The sequence below is a fragment of the Calidris pugnax genome, unplaced genomic scaffold (assembly GCF_001431845.1).
Source record: "Calidris pugnax isolate Ruff unplaced genomic scaffold, ASM143184v1 scaffold20, whole genome shotgun sequence".
In the NCBI taxonomy this organism is placed as follows: domain Eukaryota; kingdom Metazoa; phylum Chordata; class Aves; order Charadriiformes; family Scolopacidae; genus Calidris; species Calidris pugnax.
This window is the reverse complement of record NW_015094510.1, coordinates 33,948,631-33,966,472: the sequence shown is the minus strand read 5'-3', so window position 1 is coordinate 33,966,472 and position 17,842 is coordinate 33,948,631. Positions and strand designations below refer to the sequence as shown.

General features: G+C 49.2%; 1 protein-coding gene across 3 annotated transcripts in view; it reads right to left on the bottom strand.

Moving 5' to 3' along the window:
- Window positions 1–309: 309 nt before the first annotated feature.
- The window catches only part of MTMR2 (myotubularin related protein 2), a 59,989-nt gene continuing 42,456 nt past the window's right edge, over window positions 310–17,842 (bottom strand). For all 3 annotated transcript variants that reach the window (XM_014966094.1, XM_014966096.1, XM_014966095.1), the window contains 8 exons: window positions 13,307–13,456; window positions 12,301–12,489; window positions 10,456–10,641; window positions 9,167–9,373; window positions 6,684–6,776; window positions 5,349–5,462; window positions 3,804–3,980; window positions 310–2,361 (listed from right to left, as the gene is read on the bottom strand). In XM_014966094.1, the coding sequence (XP_014821580.1) occupies window positions 2,200–2,361; window positions 3,804–3,980; window positions 5,349–5,462; window positions 6,684–6,776; window positions 9,167–9,373; window positions 10,456–10,641; window positions 12,301–12,489; window positions 13,307–13,456 (1,278 nt within the window). In that variant the 3' untranslated portion in view covers window positions 310–2,199. The remainder of the gene's footprint in view (window positions 2,362–3,803; window positions 3,981–5,348; window positions 5,463–6,683; window positions 6,777–9,166; window positions 9,374–10,455; window positions 10,642–12,300; window positions 12,490–13,306; window positions 13,457–17,842) is intronic.

Genomic DNA, 17,842 nt, shown 5'->3' with positions numbered 1-17,842 from the left:
TGTGATAATGCTCTGGTGAGTGCAGGAATTATTTGTGGTGGTTTTTTTTTTTACCATGAAAGTATTTTGTAATATCGAGCAGCTAAACATTGCATCTGTGTTAATACTGGTCGGTGCAGGATAAGAGAAACGTGTCCAGAGATGAATTATTTTTTTCCTGTCATGCTAAATTTCAGAGTTTGAACATCAGCATCTTGGGAAGACCGTCTGTATAAGAACGAGAGAGATTTAGATTCAACATTCTACATCTTCAGTGCTATTTTATAAACGTTTGCACCACTTAGTTGAAAATAAGAGCACAGGGAGAACTTTACCCATTTATCAATTTTTATTAGTGTTAAGGAAACCAAACAGCCTTCATCAAGGAACAAAATATACACACATAGTCACTTTGCTAATAGAGAATAATACTATGAACCATCTTCTATAGTGATTGTATGTAAGGGCAGAGCTGCCCTTTCACCTTAAAGCACACCCCAGTCCTTCAGAAGGGATTTTGGGGGGGTTCTTCGTGCTACTGAACCATCAGCCCCCTCCAGCAAACGCAGTGATGCTGTATGGCCTGTCAGAGGGTGGCTATGGGTTCTGGGGTAGGTGCTGACACTGATGGCAGGGGACTGCAGGCAGAAATGGAGACTGCAGGGGATCCTTATCGTTACTGCCTCAGAGCAATGTGGCTTTTGACAGGCAATTCCTTGAGTGTAAATTGTCCCTTCTTGTACCCTCTCAGAAAACCCTTCTGTCCCGTGGAAGGGAGGCAGGGTGAAGCAGCAGCAGGCTGGTGGGTGGGTCAGAGAGGTGACCACAGTACGGGATCCTGTCATTAAAGAGCAACACAGGATCCTGGACCAAGCACTGTCCCTCTTCCTTAGCGTGGGGATGAGAAGCAGCCTGGAGTAACGATCTTTGCACACACGTAACTGCGCTGCAAGCCTGGTCTAACACAGCCTCATACTTATCTGCTTGGAAGAGCCACGGGGCAGTCCTGGTGTTACCAAGGGTGTGTTTTATCTCCACTTCTGCAGTAGGATTTTACATTAAAATTGTATATGACTGAAGTTGAGTCAGGTGACACTAATTCTTGAAGCATGCTCTGAGGAAAAAGACCTAACCGTAGGGCTCAGGAACTGGCTAAGCTCTTTGTTCTACCAGAATAACCTTAAGGAGCAGTTGCAGTGGATGCAGAAAGGCTTCTTTGGTTGATACGCAGTCTCTTCCATCGGTTACCAGAACTGGAACACCTGAAGTGCCCCACTGGGATCCTGCACAGAAGCAGTAGAATCGCTGGTCGTGCTTACCCGAGCTGCATGAAATGGCTGGTCAGGGCAGGTCCCAGGTGCCCCCCGGAGCTGCCCTGCCTGCCCCTGCTGAGCGTGAGGCACTGGAGGCCAGAGGAGCTGCAGAGAGCCCCAGGGGGAGCCCTGCTCTGCTTCTCCCCCCCCCAGCAATGAAGGTGCTGGAGCTGTGTCCTGGCACACCCCATGAAAACCATGAGGGAGACTCTAAAGTGGCAGATCCAGAAGTAAACTTTGTCCTACACAGTTAAGTCACGGAGGTTGTTCCTCTACTACCGTGTCTTGTTGGTAGAAGCTGCCCTTTCTTGGGATAAGGCATCGTTGACATGGCTTCCTATGCTCTAGAGCAACGTGAAGGGAAAAGTTCTGAGAAAAGGGTGATATGTGTCAGATTCTATTGGGGCTTGTCTCCCAGTAGGTTGACAAGCTCCCATTAACACTGCTCCCTGACATCAATAGCGGAGGGTTTCGTGACTCAACAGCTGAGTTACAGGCTCTGATACAAAGTCAGATCTGATTCTTCCTTCTAGCAAAGGGCAGATTCTTCAAACTTCTGAGCAGATGTTTTTCCTCCACAGTACTTCACTCTAGTGCACAGGCTCTCCTTAAAGCCAAGTGATTCCCAGCACGTAAGTGAAGAAAGAAAGAGCTCTGGGTTTCTTTTAGGTGGCAAGTGCAATTAGCTTGTATTACAATCTAGCCACTCAGAAGGTTAATTGCATAGGGGGGGGCGCCTTTGTTTTTGCTTAAGCTTCCTCTAGTGCTACAGTACTAATAAATTACCCTGGAAGAGAAATAAATAAATAGATTGGCATCTCCCAGACACCAGGCTGGAAATTCAGAGGGTTTCAGCAAAAGCTGCCCCCCCGTGGTCCTGGGGAAGGTGCTGGGTAAAGAGTCTGTGTTACACGACGGTCTGCACGGGGGCCACGCACTGCGCGGGGGAGCCGGCCCGCTCCGAGGACGAGGTGGAGCGGTTGGTGATCTCCCTCTGCAGTTCCTCCACCTTCTTCTGCAGCTCAGCCCGCTTGGCAAGAAGCTCCTTGTAGCGATTGTGGACAGGTTCCTGCAAGGAAAGGTGCAGCTGCTGAGTGCTGGGAGGTGTGAGCACGGGAGAGGAAGCCTGAACCACAAAGTGTTGGCACTGACCTGGCACCAGCCCTGTCAAGGGAAGGTATAAGGGAAGGAGAGGGGTGAGGAGGGGAACGGTGCTGGCCTTGGCAGCTCAGCCTGGACAGAATTTCAGAGCTTTGGGGGGAAAGCAAAAACCAACACAGATTTATCTAAATATTTTCACATGGTTCTGTTAAATAGTTAACACAGGGAAGCTGGGTTCCTGTATCTAATGCCCCAGATTTTCAAAGCTCTGTTAACTGCAGTCGGACACTAAGGCATCCCCAAATTTATATCCCTTCCTATTAAAAGGTGATGTCAGTGTTTAGGGCTGTGCTCAGGCTCTTGTCATGGGTGCCCGCCCCAGGGAAGCTGCTGGGGTTCAAGAGGTGCCCAAGGGCTGCAGTCAGAGCCCTGTGCCTCAGGTGGCCAAAGCAAGAGAAGGTTCCTACTACCAGTCACCTAAATACAGCCCCCAAACTCCCATCTAGAACCCCACAGCCAAGGAAATCTCAGGTTTTTAGGCTCTTTTGTAAAAAGAAGAGAGAGTTCAGATGATTTTTCCCTATATTCAAAGTGAGAAATTTTCCAAAGAGCTGAGGATATCCCACTCCTGCAGATTTCACGAGGCCCTGACCTCCAGCTGAGCGCCAGCACCAGCTGTAGGTGCTGCTCTTTCATTGGCTTGCAATTGAACTGGTGAGGCCACACCTGGAGTATTGTGTCCAGTTCTGGGCACCTCAATACAAGAGAGATATCGAGGTGCTGGAGCGAGTGCAGAGGAGGGCAACGAAACTAGTGAAGGGCCTGGAAGACAAATCGTATGAAGAGCGGCTGAGGGAGTTGGGACTGTTTAGTATGAGGAAGAGGAGGTTGAGGGGAGACCTCATGACTCTCTACAACTACTTAAAAGGACACTGTAGAGAGGTTGGTGCTGGTCTCTTCTCGCAGGTAATTAGTGACAGAACGAGAGGGAACGGCTTCAAGCTCCAACAGGGTAGGTTTAGATTGAACATTAGGAAAGAATTTTTCACCGAAAGAGTGATAGGGCATTGGAACAGGCTGCCCATGGAGGTGGTTGAGTCACCATCCCTGGATGTGTTTAAGGGACGTTTAGATGCAGTGCTAAGGGACATGGTGTAGGGGAGGACTTTGTAGAGTAGGGGAGATGGTTGGACTCGATGATCCCAAGGGTCTCTTCCAACCTAGACGATTCTATGAAATACTGAAACTAAGTCTTTCTATGAATTTAGGCTTCTCCTTTTAGATGGAAGCAGTGGCAGGGAGATGCGTACCTTTACTTCTTGTGCTTCAAATGTCTGAAGCCCCAGACCGACAGTGCCGGAATTACCAGGGAGAGGAAATAAAAAAGCAGGATGCTTGGAAGAGAGGTACCTGCGGTTTCATCCTGGGGTTCCAGCGGATGTAGTAGCCCACCCAGAGCTCGAGGTGGCGCATGCTGGCCACCGGATAGAGGACGTGGTTGGAGTAGCTCACGTACAAGGGGTTGGTGAAGTCTTCCAGTTGGCTGTTGATGTAAGACCAAAGCGACACGGTCTTTTTTGGAAGGCTCTGCAAGGGAAGGGGGCGGAGGAGGCTTTATTTCCCGTACGGATCCACAGCATTTATCTACAAAGTATTTACACCAGCACCTACGTGTGCCTGTCGGTAACGCAGAGCTGGCTGCCCTGCTGTCACTGAAAAAGAATAATCCCTCCTTTTGATGTGGTTACTGTAATTAAAGCAGGTGGAGGCAGGGGGGCACACACACACACCCCCCCCCGGCACGGACACGGCCCCTCTCACCCCCCCAGGGTGCCAGCACGGACCAGGAACCGCCATCGGCACCACCAGGGGACAGGGGCTGGGGAGCTCTCAGCGCTTTGGTTAAACTTCACCTCTTGTAAAGTGCTCCCCGAGGACTCGCTGGAATATTTAATTGCAAAGAAAAAAAGAAAACATTTGACTTGGGCCCTGATCTAGTGGAATAATTAGGGCTGTGAATAGTCCCAGTGAAACCAGCGTTGAAGTGTTTTCTAGATTAAGTACTTCACTCGGCTGAGGCCTTAAAAGAAGCCCCAAGCAGGCAGGTTCTCTTCCTGGAAATTACAATTATTCAACCACTGTGGACTCTAGAGAAAGAGGGGCTCTAATTTCACTACAAGGCTATCACCCCTCTATTACAGTAATTTATTTATTTTTTTAATTGATGTGCTATCAAATATGATCCCACCAGGTCCACACAGCAGCATCCTGTGAGGTCAGGCTGCAACATTTTAGTGATGAAATGCTCCATCTTTAGGCAGGTGAGCCAGGGTGAGTGCCACTGCTTTTCCTTCTGACCCCAGGGCCTGAAGAGGGTGGTGTTTGAATGTACATGTCTATACGTTCCTCCCTCAGCAAACAGACCTCGACCAGACTGCAGGGCAGGAGCTGGCTGGTGGCAGGACCCAGAGCCATGTCCTCTGCAACCCCAGCAGCTCTGTCCTCTCCTGGGAAAACGCAAGCACAGCAAGAACCCCCACCCAGAGCAGGTACTTGCTGTAACCTGTGTGTGCACAATGACAACACATGCTTGGTCGTTAAAATAAACCCCATGGGACCACTCCAAGGGAAAGGGAGGGCTAAAAGGTAACAGTTTCTACAGAGAAGGGTTACATTAAACTGGATTTCAAAACAAAACTGCGTTTCCAACTACCTGGGAGACAGCAGGAGCTATTCAGCCACCAGCGAGGAGCTGAAAGCCGAGCTGAAAGCAGTGGGACTGCCCGGAGGGGAAGGGTATCGCTCTGAGAGTCTCCACCAGGCACCAGTTTAAGCTGTTGGAAAGGGGGACCTGCATCTACCCCTGCCTGAGCCCTGAAGCGGTGTCTCTGGCAGTGTCTGGCAGCTAAAGCCACCCCAGTGCCGTGCCCCCGCCTTGGAGGGGAGCTGTCTCACCTCCTTCACCCTCTGCTGCTCGCTGCTGCACAGGAAGGTCCCGAAGAGGCAGCTGTACAGGTGGTCCAGGATGGTTATCAGGAAGTACTCGTTGAACTCGAACGCTGTAGGGAACTTCAGACAGAACCAGAAAACTCAGTTGGGATTTTTAGAACAGGAATCCCAAATAATAAACCTTCTCCCACTCTGTGGTCTTAGTAAGGAGTTGGCCTCTCTTCTTGATTTCTAAAACAGGATTTGTCCCTGTTCCCTGCCTGGCTGGATATTTGGGATCATATTTGCTCCTTCCCGAAGTAAGAGTTTCTCTCTTGGAAAGCTGCTTTACATGTGCAGAGAGGAATTTTGAGCAAAAGCCAGAGGTCTGAAGGGTTTGACTGCTGTGTTTATCCACACTCAGCGCTGCTGCAAGTTGAAGCTTGCTCTGCTACGCCTGCCCCTCACGACAGACCCTGCAACACAACTGTGAGCAGAGGCTGAAGCACACATGAAATAATGCCTAAAAAGAAATGGAAATTTCCCAGGGCCAAATGGAAATAACCTGTTTGTGCAACGCAGCACTTCCCAGTGGGAACAGCAGGGAGGCATCTTGCAACACGGGACAGCGGGAGGAACGTGTGGATGGGCAGGGGCTGTGTTGGCTGTGGACGTTCCCTGCAGAAACAATCAGGCCCAAGACAGGGAGAACTGAAGTTCCACAAAGGGTCAGTAAGAATTCACACAGTGAACTGCAAAAACAGGCTGGGGTGATGGAGAGGAGAGCGAGAGGCCTTCCTCCCTCACAAACAGCTTTCCAGTATCTGAAGGGCGCCTACAAGAAAGCTGGAGAGGGACTTTATACAAGTAGTGATAGGACAAGGGGTCATAGCTTCAAACTGGAAGAGGGGAGATTTAGATGAGATATTAGGAAGAATTTTTTCCCTGTGAGGATGGTGAGACACTGGAACAGGCTGGCCATGGAAGCTGTGGGTGCCCCATCCCTGGAAATGTTCAAGGCCAGGCTGGATGGGGCTTTGAGCGACCTGGTCTGGTGGGAGGTGTCCCTGCCCATGGCAGGGGGGTTGGAACTCAATGATCTGTAAGGTCCCTTCCAACTCTAACATTCTATGATGAAACCACCCTTTGCTTCCCAGCTGACCCTTGCCTTCCTGTGCCCCTGTACCTGCAGGCTCTTTGCTAACACCCTCCCAAAAAACTTGTTGCCAGAGTCAGAACAAGAGCAGAAGCCCAGGAAGGTGAACCTCTGCAGATCACCCTGGAAATGACTCCTGTGGCCAGACACCGTGCCAGGCTTTGGTACAGCAGCTTTGTGCACACGTGTGCCTCCCGGCAACTTACCTGTCTTGTCATTTGCCAAACACAGTCGATGAACTGGAGGAAGACAGGAGAGCGATCTGCATCTGCGTGATTCTTATCTCCGTGGCCAACTCTCTGAAACCGAGCAGGACAAAGGACATGAGTCACACGGGGTTCATGGGGAAACTGCTGGGGCCTCCTCTCTGTCACCCAAGCCTTCACCAAGAGCTACCAGAAGATTTGGTTAGTCCCTAACAGTGGGTAAAGGAGTAAAGAACAGCTACTCCTTTTGTCTTTGAAGTGGAATTTCTTTATGGGGATATTTTCATGCTAAATTAAAACAAAAGTTGTTTGAGTAGAGGCTCCAGATGCTGTGCTGGCACGGATTTCAGTTAATAGCTACAGTTCAGAAGGAAAAAAAAAAAAAAAAGAGAATGCTTTTTGCTTCAGTTGCAGCTGTCGTCCTGGCTACTGCAGTAGTACAGTGTGTGAGACCTCACCACTACCTCCAGGCACGGCCGGTGGCGATGCCCGTCACGCAACACCTCGCAGCTTCCAAGCCCTGTACAAACACTGACCCAGCCCATCTCCTGCCACCTCAAGGGAGCAGTGATGAAAGCATCCCCAGAAATAGTCCTCCAACCCTGACTGTGCTGTGTGGCCGAGACATGCGAGACCTGATTCCTTACAATGAGTACAGTGCGATAGTGGCTGTGTGTTACCCAGGACTGGATCACAGAATCATAGAATCATTGAGGTTGGAAGAGACCCTTGGGATCATCGAGTCCAACCATCTACCCTACTCTACAAAGTCCTCCCCTACACCATATCCCTCAGTACCGCATCTAAACGTCCCTTCAACACATCCAGGGACGGTGACTCAACCACCTCCCTGGGCAGCCTGTTCCAATGCCCGACCACTCTCTCTGTGAAAAATTCCTTCCTAATGTTGAGTCTAAACCTACCCTGTTGGAGCTTGAGGGACTGTTTAGTATGAGGAAGAGGAGGCTCAGGGGAGACCTCATCACTCTCTACAACTACATGAAAGGACTGGATGTATAGATATTATCCTGTGTACCGTACAAAGACAGAACAAGAACATGTAAGTGACTGATCTCTACTTCTTCTGTAATACTCTTCTCCCCTCACCAAAGGAAATCAATATAATTATCTTATTTGTATAGACAAGGAAGCTAAAATACTCACTGTTCAAACACCAGGTAACAGTTTTGCTGCAGCAGAACCTCAGCTGCTCAGTACCTCAGTTTCCTCACCTTCCTCAGTGTTTGACTGTGCAACCCACCATCACATGTGCTGGAAAGAGACCTTTCTCTAGCCCTTGCCAAAATTAAATGACCACAAGAGAACACAAACTGTGAGCAAAACACAATAGGAACAGAGACCTAAAAGATACCACTGAAAGGAGCTCTCAATCCCCATCAGCACAAACCATAACAAACTGCTGTGTCACCAGTCCACAACGCTGCCTCCCGGCCAACTCCAGGGACACAACCATGGGCTACTCTTGGGCCAGTCTCAAACTGATAGATCTTTTACCTAAACAATTAAAAAGGCTCCCCAAAAATAAAGAAAATGTGAGGTGAAGGCCACAACCAAATTCCCCAGCCTTTTCAGTACCAAGGCATTTTTCACATGACAGGGTCCAAGCTGCTTTCAGAAAATGGACTGAACTGGAAAGAAAGACAAAAAACACCCCAGTGGTCTCTGCCAGCTCCCAGCAGAAATGCCCGTCCTCAACCCAAGGCACACTGTTAGTTTAAGCCTAAGCACGAGAACACGGCATATCCAACAGGCACCCAGGAGATGTAACTACCACCTGTTCCTCGTATTCAACCACTACTGTCTCCAAGGAGGTTAAGAGACCACTGGAATTAACAGGCAGAAAACAACAGCAGCAGCATTCACCTTTCTTCTGTGAGTTCAGGTGGGAGACTTCCCACAGGAAAGCTGGGCTCCCAATTCAAGAAGGACGGGCAACTGCTGCAGAAGGTACAGCAAAGGGCCACAAAGATGGTTTGGGGCCTGGAGCATCTGCCTTATGAGGAGAGGCTGAGGGACTTGGGTCTTTTTAGTCTGGAGAAGAGAAGGTGGGGGGTTGATCTGATCAATGCTTATAAATACTTAAAGGGTGGGTGTCAAGAGGATGGGGCCAGTCTTTTTTCAGTGGTGCCCAGGGACAGGACAAGAGGAAATGGGCACAAACTTGAGTATAAGAAGTTCCACCTAAACATGAGGAGGAATGTCTTCACTTAAAGGGTGGCAGAGCACTGGAATAGGCTGCCCAGAGAGGTGGTGGAGTCTCCTTCTCTGGAGACATTCAAAACCCACCTGGACACATTCCTGTGCAACCTGCTCTAGATGGACCTGCTTTGGTAGGGGGCGTTGGACTAGATGATCTCCAGAGGTCCCTTCTAACTGTGATTCTGTGAAAGGCTAAATTCCTTTGAAATCCTTCAAGGTGGACAATAACTTTGTTCAGCGCCTCGCAAGGGCTACTGACTCACCAGCTGGAATCTGTGGCCGAAGCTCAGCCACTCCTTCTCCACCAGCACTTCAAAGCCCCTGATGGTTCGGTAGTAGCCATCTAACATGAGCAGGGCCAGGGAGGTGAGCTGGGCTGTCCGGTCCCAGCCGTCACTGCAGTGTACAACCACAGATGTCTTCCCCGATTCCACCTTGTCAGCAATCCGAAGGGCTCCAGCGAGAATGAGCTGGGACAAAGGAAAAAAAAAAAAAGTTACAAAATCTCTTTGGAACAGAAACTACACATGAAAAATGGCTGGTGACAACACAGGACAAACCAAGGGCTCTGTCTGCCCCAAGGAGAATGGTGAATCAGTTCCAGCTACTTTATGACTAGGATGGCAAATTGGTGAACACATGTTTTTGTTCCAGCAAGATGACAACATGTGAACTGTAGCGTGGGCACAACTTCAGCAGGGTCCCTGCATTAAGCTCAGTCCTCGGACAGACCAGGATTTGAAGGCAGAAGCACTCTGTGTCTGAAACAAACACAAAATGGCCATCACCTTGCAACTGCCCCTTTCTGCATCAGCAGGCAGACAACATAAGCTGGACGTGTTTAGGAAAGAAAGAGCTTAATTTGAAAGTCAACATTTGTAGAAGCTGACACATTTGCCCCCCTCATTTCAATTCTGCTTGGATTCCTGAAAGGCCGATGGGGCAGGAACTCCCAACACCTGCTGATCTGGACCAGGCAGTAATGCCAGGATGTTCAGGATCCCCAAGTCAAGAGCCTGGAAACTCTGGGATTCCTGTCCTCTGACCAGGGCGTTCACAGTCACACAATGCCCAGGAACACACTTCACTTCCAAAACACCATAGAATTGTCCAGGCCGGAAGGGACCTCCAAAGGCCATCTAGTCCAACCTCCCCGCAGTCAGCAGGGACACCCCCAACTAGACCAGGTTGCCCAGGGCCTCGTCGAGCCTCACCTTGAATATCTCCAGGGAAGGGGCCTCAGCCACCTCCCTGGGCAACCTGTTCCAGTGCTCCACCACCCTTACAGTAAAGAACTTTCTCCTAAGAGAAAAGTTCTCCATCTTTCAGTATTTCACACCCCTCTCTTGTCCCTCTTCGCATCTCCTCAAAATTCCCCATTCCGAGAAACTGGTTTTAGTTGTTTTTAAACTGAAAACGAATTGTAAATCTTCAAATTTCTCATGAATTGAAAATCCAGCACTGGAGTGACCTCTGGATACACTTCCCAGTGAACAGCCTGGTACAGGCTTGTGGTGGCTCAGCCACAGCGAGTGGGTGCAGACGTGTGTACCTTGATATGCTCTAGCCAGTGAGTTGACTCCAAATTAGACAGCCAGTGAGTCTCCTCGATATTGGGATACACAATTTCTTTCAGTTTTCGCAGCGATTCCCTCATAACGTGAATATTGTGAATGTCCAGGAACACTAACTCTGCGTTCTGATAGGCATCCTCACTCTCGTAGCCCCCTCCTTTAGCCTGAAGAACAAAATCCACATAAAAATCATTAAGCAAAAATGCATTTTATATTTTATCCCGATCGTTTGCCCTGAGCAAATATCAGCTGACAGAATACCACAGTGATTGTGCTATAAGCAGGCAATAAATATTGATGTATCTTACAATTGGGAACAAACATGTAAACACACACACTTCGTGTCTCTTTGCTGCAATAGTAATGAATGCTATAATTTTTACCACAGAATATTACATTACAAGCCGCCTTTTTCTCTATAATTATCATTTATCCCCATTCAAGCTGGTAGCTCATTAGATTCACTATTCTGTCATTTACAAATTTACCATACTATTACAGAGGAGTATATCCCACACACAAACTGCCTTTCCTAAATAGTGGGAAAGACAGATTAAAAAGAAAAAAAAAAAATCAGCTTTAGTGCAACAAAGCATTTCTACCATTACAACAGGGCTTAGAGTTATGGCAAGAGACTTAACACCGGGAAGAAAACAGCAACGTTCCTAGACATTAAAGATCCCCAGCTCATATTTTGAAATTAAAGATCATGATGCCTGACTCTCAGAAGCCCTGGGTGACCTCTGCCCCCAGCAGGGCTGGTAGGGACAGAGCTCTGTGCCGTTAGAGGAAGGAGGCTTTCAACCACGTCAAGTGAAAAACAGTGATACACAAGAGACAGGGTGTTAAGAGTTTGACCTCGGTTCTGCTCGGATTTTTTCCCTTCCAATCCCATTTCAAAAAGAGGATTAATCCAACTCATAGAATCATAGAATTGTCCAGGCCGGAAGGGACCTCCAAAGGTCATCTAGTCCGACCCCCCCACAGTCAGCAGGGACACCCCCAACTAGACCAGGTGGCCCAGGGCCTCGTCGAGCCTCTCCTTGAATATCTCCAGGGATGGGACCTCAACCACCTCCCTGGGCAACCTGTTCCAGTGCTCCACCACCCTCACAGTGAAGAACCCTCTCCTAATCTCCAGTCTAAATCTGTTCCCCTCCAGCTTAAAGCCATTGCCCCTCGTCCTATCCCTAAAGGCCTTTCTAAACAGGCTCTCCCCAGCCTTCCTGTAGGCCCCCTTCAGGTACTGGAAGGTCACTATTAGGTCTCCCCGGAGCCTCCTCTTCTCCAGGCTGAACAACCCCAGCTCCCTCAGCCTGTCCTCGTAGCAGAGGTGCTCCATCCCCCTGATCATCCTTGTGGCCCTCCTCTGGACCCTCTCCATCAGGTCCATGTCCTTCTTATATTGAGGGCTCCAGACCTGCACACAATACTCCAGGTGAGGTCTCACCAGAGCAAAGTGGCAGAAGCACCTCTCTGGACCTGCTAGCAATGCATCTTTTGATGCAGCCCAGGATGTGATTGGCCTTCTGGGCTGCCACTGCACACTGCCTGCTCATGTCCAGCTTCTCGTCCACCAGCACCCCCAAGTCCCTTTCCTCAGGGATGCTTTCTTATACCTCACCCCCTACCTCACCCCAACTGGACCTGTCATTGTCACACTGATACCTACTGATACCAGCTCAGGTATGTAACTCCATCTAGAGACTCAGATCACTGCATGTGACACTCCATAGTAGAAAAGGAATCATTCGAAACGGTGATGGGAAATGTGCTCTAAATGATTACATTCCCAGCTTCTGACAGAGGAAAAAGCACCTGACCTTATTGGCTACAGCATTGACACTAGGCCTTGCATCAAATATGAAGATTTTATGGGATTGAGCATTAGAATCCATGATGGCTTGAAGGTACTTTTCATCTTCCTTGCTTCGTTTGCCGCTCACTCCCACCATGGGTTGGCTACAGCGAGTGATGGTTGCTTGACTTTCTGGGTGAATCCATGACAGCACCTTCGGAAACAAATGAGAAAGAAATGAAGGAAAAATGGGGCTCATTAGACCAGTGAAGTGTTTTACCTGTAATGGCTTGTGCTGGGATCCTGCCACGTATTAGCTAGTTCCAGAAGGCTGGATTACTGGATTATTAAATCACGACTGAATGACAGAAAAAAACTCTTCTGTCTTTACTCATTCTGGTGGCATTCCCAAAGTTTGAACAAACAAGAGGTGACTGAATAGGTTTAAGTCTGACTTAAGTGTGACACAGACTGTTTTCTCCCTGTTGCGTGAGTCACAAACCCACTTTCTCCCTCTGCAGTCATCGGGCTGTGCCTTACTCTGTGTTACACCAGGCAGAAGTTAAGCACTTTATGAACAGACTGAATTTTCTACAGGCTTGAGAAGTAAACTTGTATATTTTCAGTTAGTGCCGAAATAATCGTAAAGGTGTGTTTTGTCTTAATTTCACTCAATAAGCATTGTCATCGAGACTATCACTAAGTATTCCTCGCCAGTCAGAGCAGGGCAGACAATTGTAAACAACCAAACAGGGCTGCTTGGCGTTTCCCAGGAACTGAACTCAGATTTGGTCTGGGTTGTGCTAAGTTATCTTATCTGCTCATTTTGGTTTAGTCTACATCTCTTTCACAACAGTGGTTCCAGCAGATAATGTTGCTTTCTAACTCCTCAAACACATTGCTGTCACTTTTATTATCCATTGACCATTTATTTGCTCCCTGGAATCCACTCAGCCTGATCTTGGTAATATTTATGGCCCAAAGGTATGTAACAACAACCACATCAAAGTGGCCTCTTTTGTCACACTCACTGGTATGCGTCCTCTTGATCTGAAAGATGCTACTCTCTTTAATTCTTCATCGGGAATGTTTACGGGCACAGCCAGAATGGCAGGGTATGTATCACACAGCTCGTAGCGCTCATTAATCTTGGTCAACCTCCAGCTTTCATTGGGAATTCCCTAAAGAGGAAACAACAGCAGGTCAGCAAACGAGTTGCTCTGAGACCTCCACAAAGTCCAATCCCCAGACCTGAAATTCAAGGCACCTTTTGTTAATGAAGGACATTTAGGGCTGGAGCCTGGGACTGTATTGTCTCGGTAGCTTGTATTTCGTGCCTCTTCCCAGAGAGGTGGGTGTTTTGCTCAGGTCACTGAAGAACAGGGAAAGTAGAAGACTATGGCAAAGGAACTCTGGAGGCTACAGTCCCCTCAGAGTATTTTTAACATGTCTCCTGGTCTCCTGATGCTGCTTACAGGAGAGCCAGGAGCAGGACACAATGGGTGACTGACATGAGAGGAGCGAAAGCAGGGTGGAAAGTGGAGTTACCAGACTGGATGGAGGGGCAGACAGAAGGGAGAACAGGCAGTAAAACACCCCCAAAAAATCGATTTGTTTTGGGCCTTGTTGAGCATTTGTAGCACAGCTGTGCAATCCCCTAAAACCACCAGAAACCCAATAACTATATGTCTGTGGCTGTGAGACTGTATGTCATCTGGACAGTCACGTGTAGCTCCCGTGTTCCTCCCAGACCAAGCTCTCTGGTTGCACCAGTCTGACTTGGGCTGGGAGAGCCGGGCACCTACACACACACACCACCAGGCTCAGCGTGCCCTGATAGGGACACAACTCAACAGCTTCCCAGATGACAACCTCCAGGTAACACCCCAAGCACTACGGGGACAATCCTGACAACCTGTGGAGTTGGTCTGGCTGGCGCTGGGATTTGACAGATCAGAACGGTGCGGTTGCTACCGGGTGCCTGCCAGGAGACACACACTCCTGGGGTGAGCGTGGACACAAAGCACCTCTGTGGGGAAGACACATCTACTACGGCTCCTGTAGGCAGTGAACGTGGCCAGACTGTTAAGCACAGGGTCTGATTTAGAGGAACATCAGTTCTTTAAACAATACATGCTTTTGTTCCAATAAACAGTACTTCATTTTAAGGAGGGTGGTGGGACACTGTCGCGGCTCCCACAGGAAATACATGACCAATCTAACACAGGTCAGACAAGCTGCAGTAATGATGGTTGACCCACGCAGACTGCAGCTGGTTCCCCGCCAGAGCGTGAGTCACGCTGTCAGAACAGGTCATGGTTAGACATCTGAGGAGAGGACACATCTGCCCAATACGGGTCACACCCTGCTTGTGAACCACCCCTGGTCCTGGGGCCCTCCCTGGGAAGGAAGCGTTACCAGAAGGAATCAGCAGAGCTGCCAGGATCAGAGTACCCCAAAACCCTACAGGGAAGCTATTCTGGCACTGCCTGAAGCCAAAGAATCACAGAATCATCTAGGCTGGAAGAGACCCTCGGGATCATCGAGTCCAACCATCTACCCTACTCTAAAGTTCTCCCCTACACCATATCCACCAACACCACATCTAAACGACTCTTAAACACAGCCAGGGATGGTGACTCAACCACCTCCCTGGGCAGCCCATTCCAATGCTCGACCACTCTCTCTGTGAAGAATTGTTTCCTAATGTCCAGTCTAAACCTACCCTGGCGCAACTTGAACCCATTACCCCTTGTCCTATCATCTGTAACTTGGGAGAAGAGACTGACCCCCGCCTCTCTACACCCTCCTTTCAGGTAGTTGTAGAGAGAGACAAGGTCTCCCCTCAGTCTCCTTCAGACTGAACAACCCCAGCTCCCTCAGCCTCTCCTCATAAGACTTACTCTCCAGACCCCTCACCAGCTTCGTTGCCCTTCTCTGGACCCGCTCCAGCACCTCAATGTCTTTTTTATGGTAGGGGGCCCAAAACTGGACACAGTACTCGAGGTGGGGTCTCACCAGTGCCGAGTACAGGGGGATGATCACCTCTCGGGTCCTACTCACCACACCGGCATCAAACAGTGTGTATACAAAGTCCAAGCCTCTGATGGGTAAAACATGCTGAAAGGTCTACCTGCTGTACACAGCAAGGACGGAATCTTCTAGGTCCACCAGCTCTGCTGTCAACCAGGGAATAACAAGCCTTGCTCTTCCCTGTCCATCAGTGTGATCAAACTGGTTACTCTCTGAAGTGAACTAATGGCAAATGACCAAATTGTTCTCAGTCCTGTCCTAGTAAGTACATGATGGCAATGGATCCATCGGCAACACACGGAGATTTCACCTCCCCCAAATCTGAATTAAAACTAGGCTGTCAGCACGCTCCTGGCATGGAAAATGGGAGCTGACAAAGTTACATGGAGGAAAAGCTCCTTTCTGTTCTACCCTGCAACTCCACCAGTGCTCACAGAGGAGATCAAGCAGTCACTGGGGCTGTAAAGCACCCTCTTCCCAGCACGGGGCTTCAGCACATGCTGCTCAGGCCAGAACCAACATCTCCAAAGCTCTAAGTCCCCACCCTGACCAGGAAAATCCATGACAATTCCTTAAAGAAAGAAAAGATGTTGTATGGCAGTGTTCTCATTTCCTCTGAATCACAGGGAATGTCTGCTTTCCCTGGCACAGGAGCCTTGAATCACAGCACCACGCAAAGAGGTGGTGACCTCTTCAGACCATGAAGGACTGGAAGCAGGCAGAAGTAAGCAAAGCAGGCTAGAAGAGGAGCCAAATTTGCATCTTCCCATGGTGTTTGCCACGGTGCAATGTATCTTGTGCATTTATTCATGCGCCTTCAGATTTGCACTTTCTCCAGCTGGAATCAATAGAAAGAGCTAAACATGATCTAAAGCACATCGGTATTTCCTCATATAATATGCATTTCACTGCTTCCTGTTAAGTTGTAAGCACCCAAAAGCCTATCAACCCAACCCAGACTGTTACAGATGGAACTCAAGAAGCCTCTGCAGGCTCAGGACCAGTCCTGGGAGCCACCTGGCTGTGCACCTGCAGGAGGAACCCAGGCATGTCCCACTAACAATGGGTGTGATGGTCCAGAAGCTGCTAGGGAACGTGGCTGTTGGGTGTCCACATTAGTGACCAGAGCATGCTGCACTCACTGGTGCACAAAGTCCATCTTCTCTAGGTAAACTAGCACCACTAGTTGACTCTGATTTCAGGGGAACTCACGTGTTCAGTTGCTGCCAGAAAGCAAAGTGAGGAGGGCAACGTGGCCACATCTACAGTCACAAATTAAATGTGCCCATGATGGTTCTCACCGAGACCAGCTGGCACAATGCCCCCATACTTTTAAACTTGTTTATTCTCAAAACAGAGCAGTTTGTCCAAACTGCCTACTGGTGAGCCCTGGCTTGCGTCAACCGCTGAGCTGTGCCCAGGTTTGGCAGCAGGCGAGCTGGCCTTGCAGCCCACCCTCTTCTCGACTCCACAAGGGCCCAACTGTGTCTTCAGGCCCCATCTCTGATGTGGCCCCGCTGCACAACCATGGCTCAGGCTGCCAAGGACCCTGCAAAGCCACGCCAAAGAGCTGCATGAAAATCCAGAGAAAGACAAGAAACGTAAAATTGCTGAGAGGGAAGAGAGCTTGTTGAGATGGGGATTGCTGGTAGCTCAGGGTTTCAAGGGAAAATATCATCATGAAATGGTATAAAATCCAAAAGAAAAAACTGTGAGTCTATTAGGCAGTCACTGGGTGATGGCCAACAGCTGGGCCATCTGTGTGCTGGTGTTGATGTTACCAGTGGAAGACAGCAACAACCAGCCAACACAGGGAGGTGCATGTGCTACTGCCTGGGCAGGAAAGTCTCTTCAGGTGCCTTCTCTGGGGGGGTGAGCACTAATGTTCAGCCTAGTAGCTAGTCAAGTCCCTGCCTTCTTTATTGTGCAATTGCTTTATTCTTTCACAGAATCACAGAATGATACAGGGTTGGAAGGGACCTCTGGAGATCTTGTGCACAAAGTCCATCTTCTCTAGGTAAACTAGCACCACTAGTTGACTCTGATTTCAGGGGAACTCACGTGTTCAGTTGCTGCCAGAAAGCAAAGTGAGGAGGGCAACGTGGCCACATCTACAGTCACAAATTAAATGTGCCCATGATGGTTCTCACCGAGACCAGCTGGCACAATGCCCCCATACTTTTAAACTTGTTTATTCTCAAAACAGAGCAGTTTGTCCAAACTGCCTACTGGTGAGCCCTGGCTTGCGTCAACCGCTGAGCTGTGCCCAGGTTTGGCAGCAGGCGAGCTGGCCTTGCAGCCCACCCTCTTCTCGACTCCACAAGGGCCCAACTGTGTCTTCAGGCCCCATCTCTGATGTGGCCCCGCTGCACAACCATGGCTCAGGCTGCCAAGGACCCTGCAAAGCCACGCCAAAGAGCTGCATGAAAATCCAGAGAAAGACAAGAAACGTAAAATTGCTGAGAGGGAAGAGAGCTTGTTGAGATGGGGATTGCTGGTAGCTCAGGGTTTCAAGGGAAAATATCATCATGAAA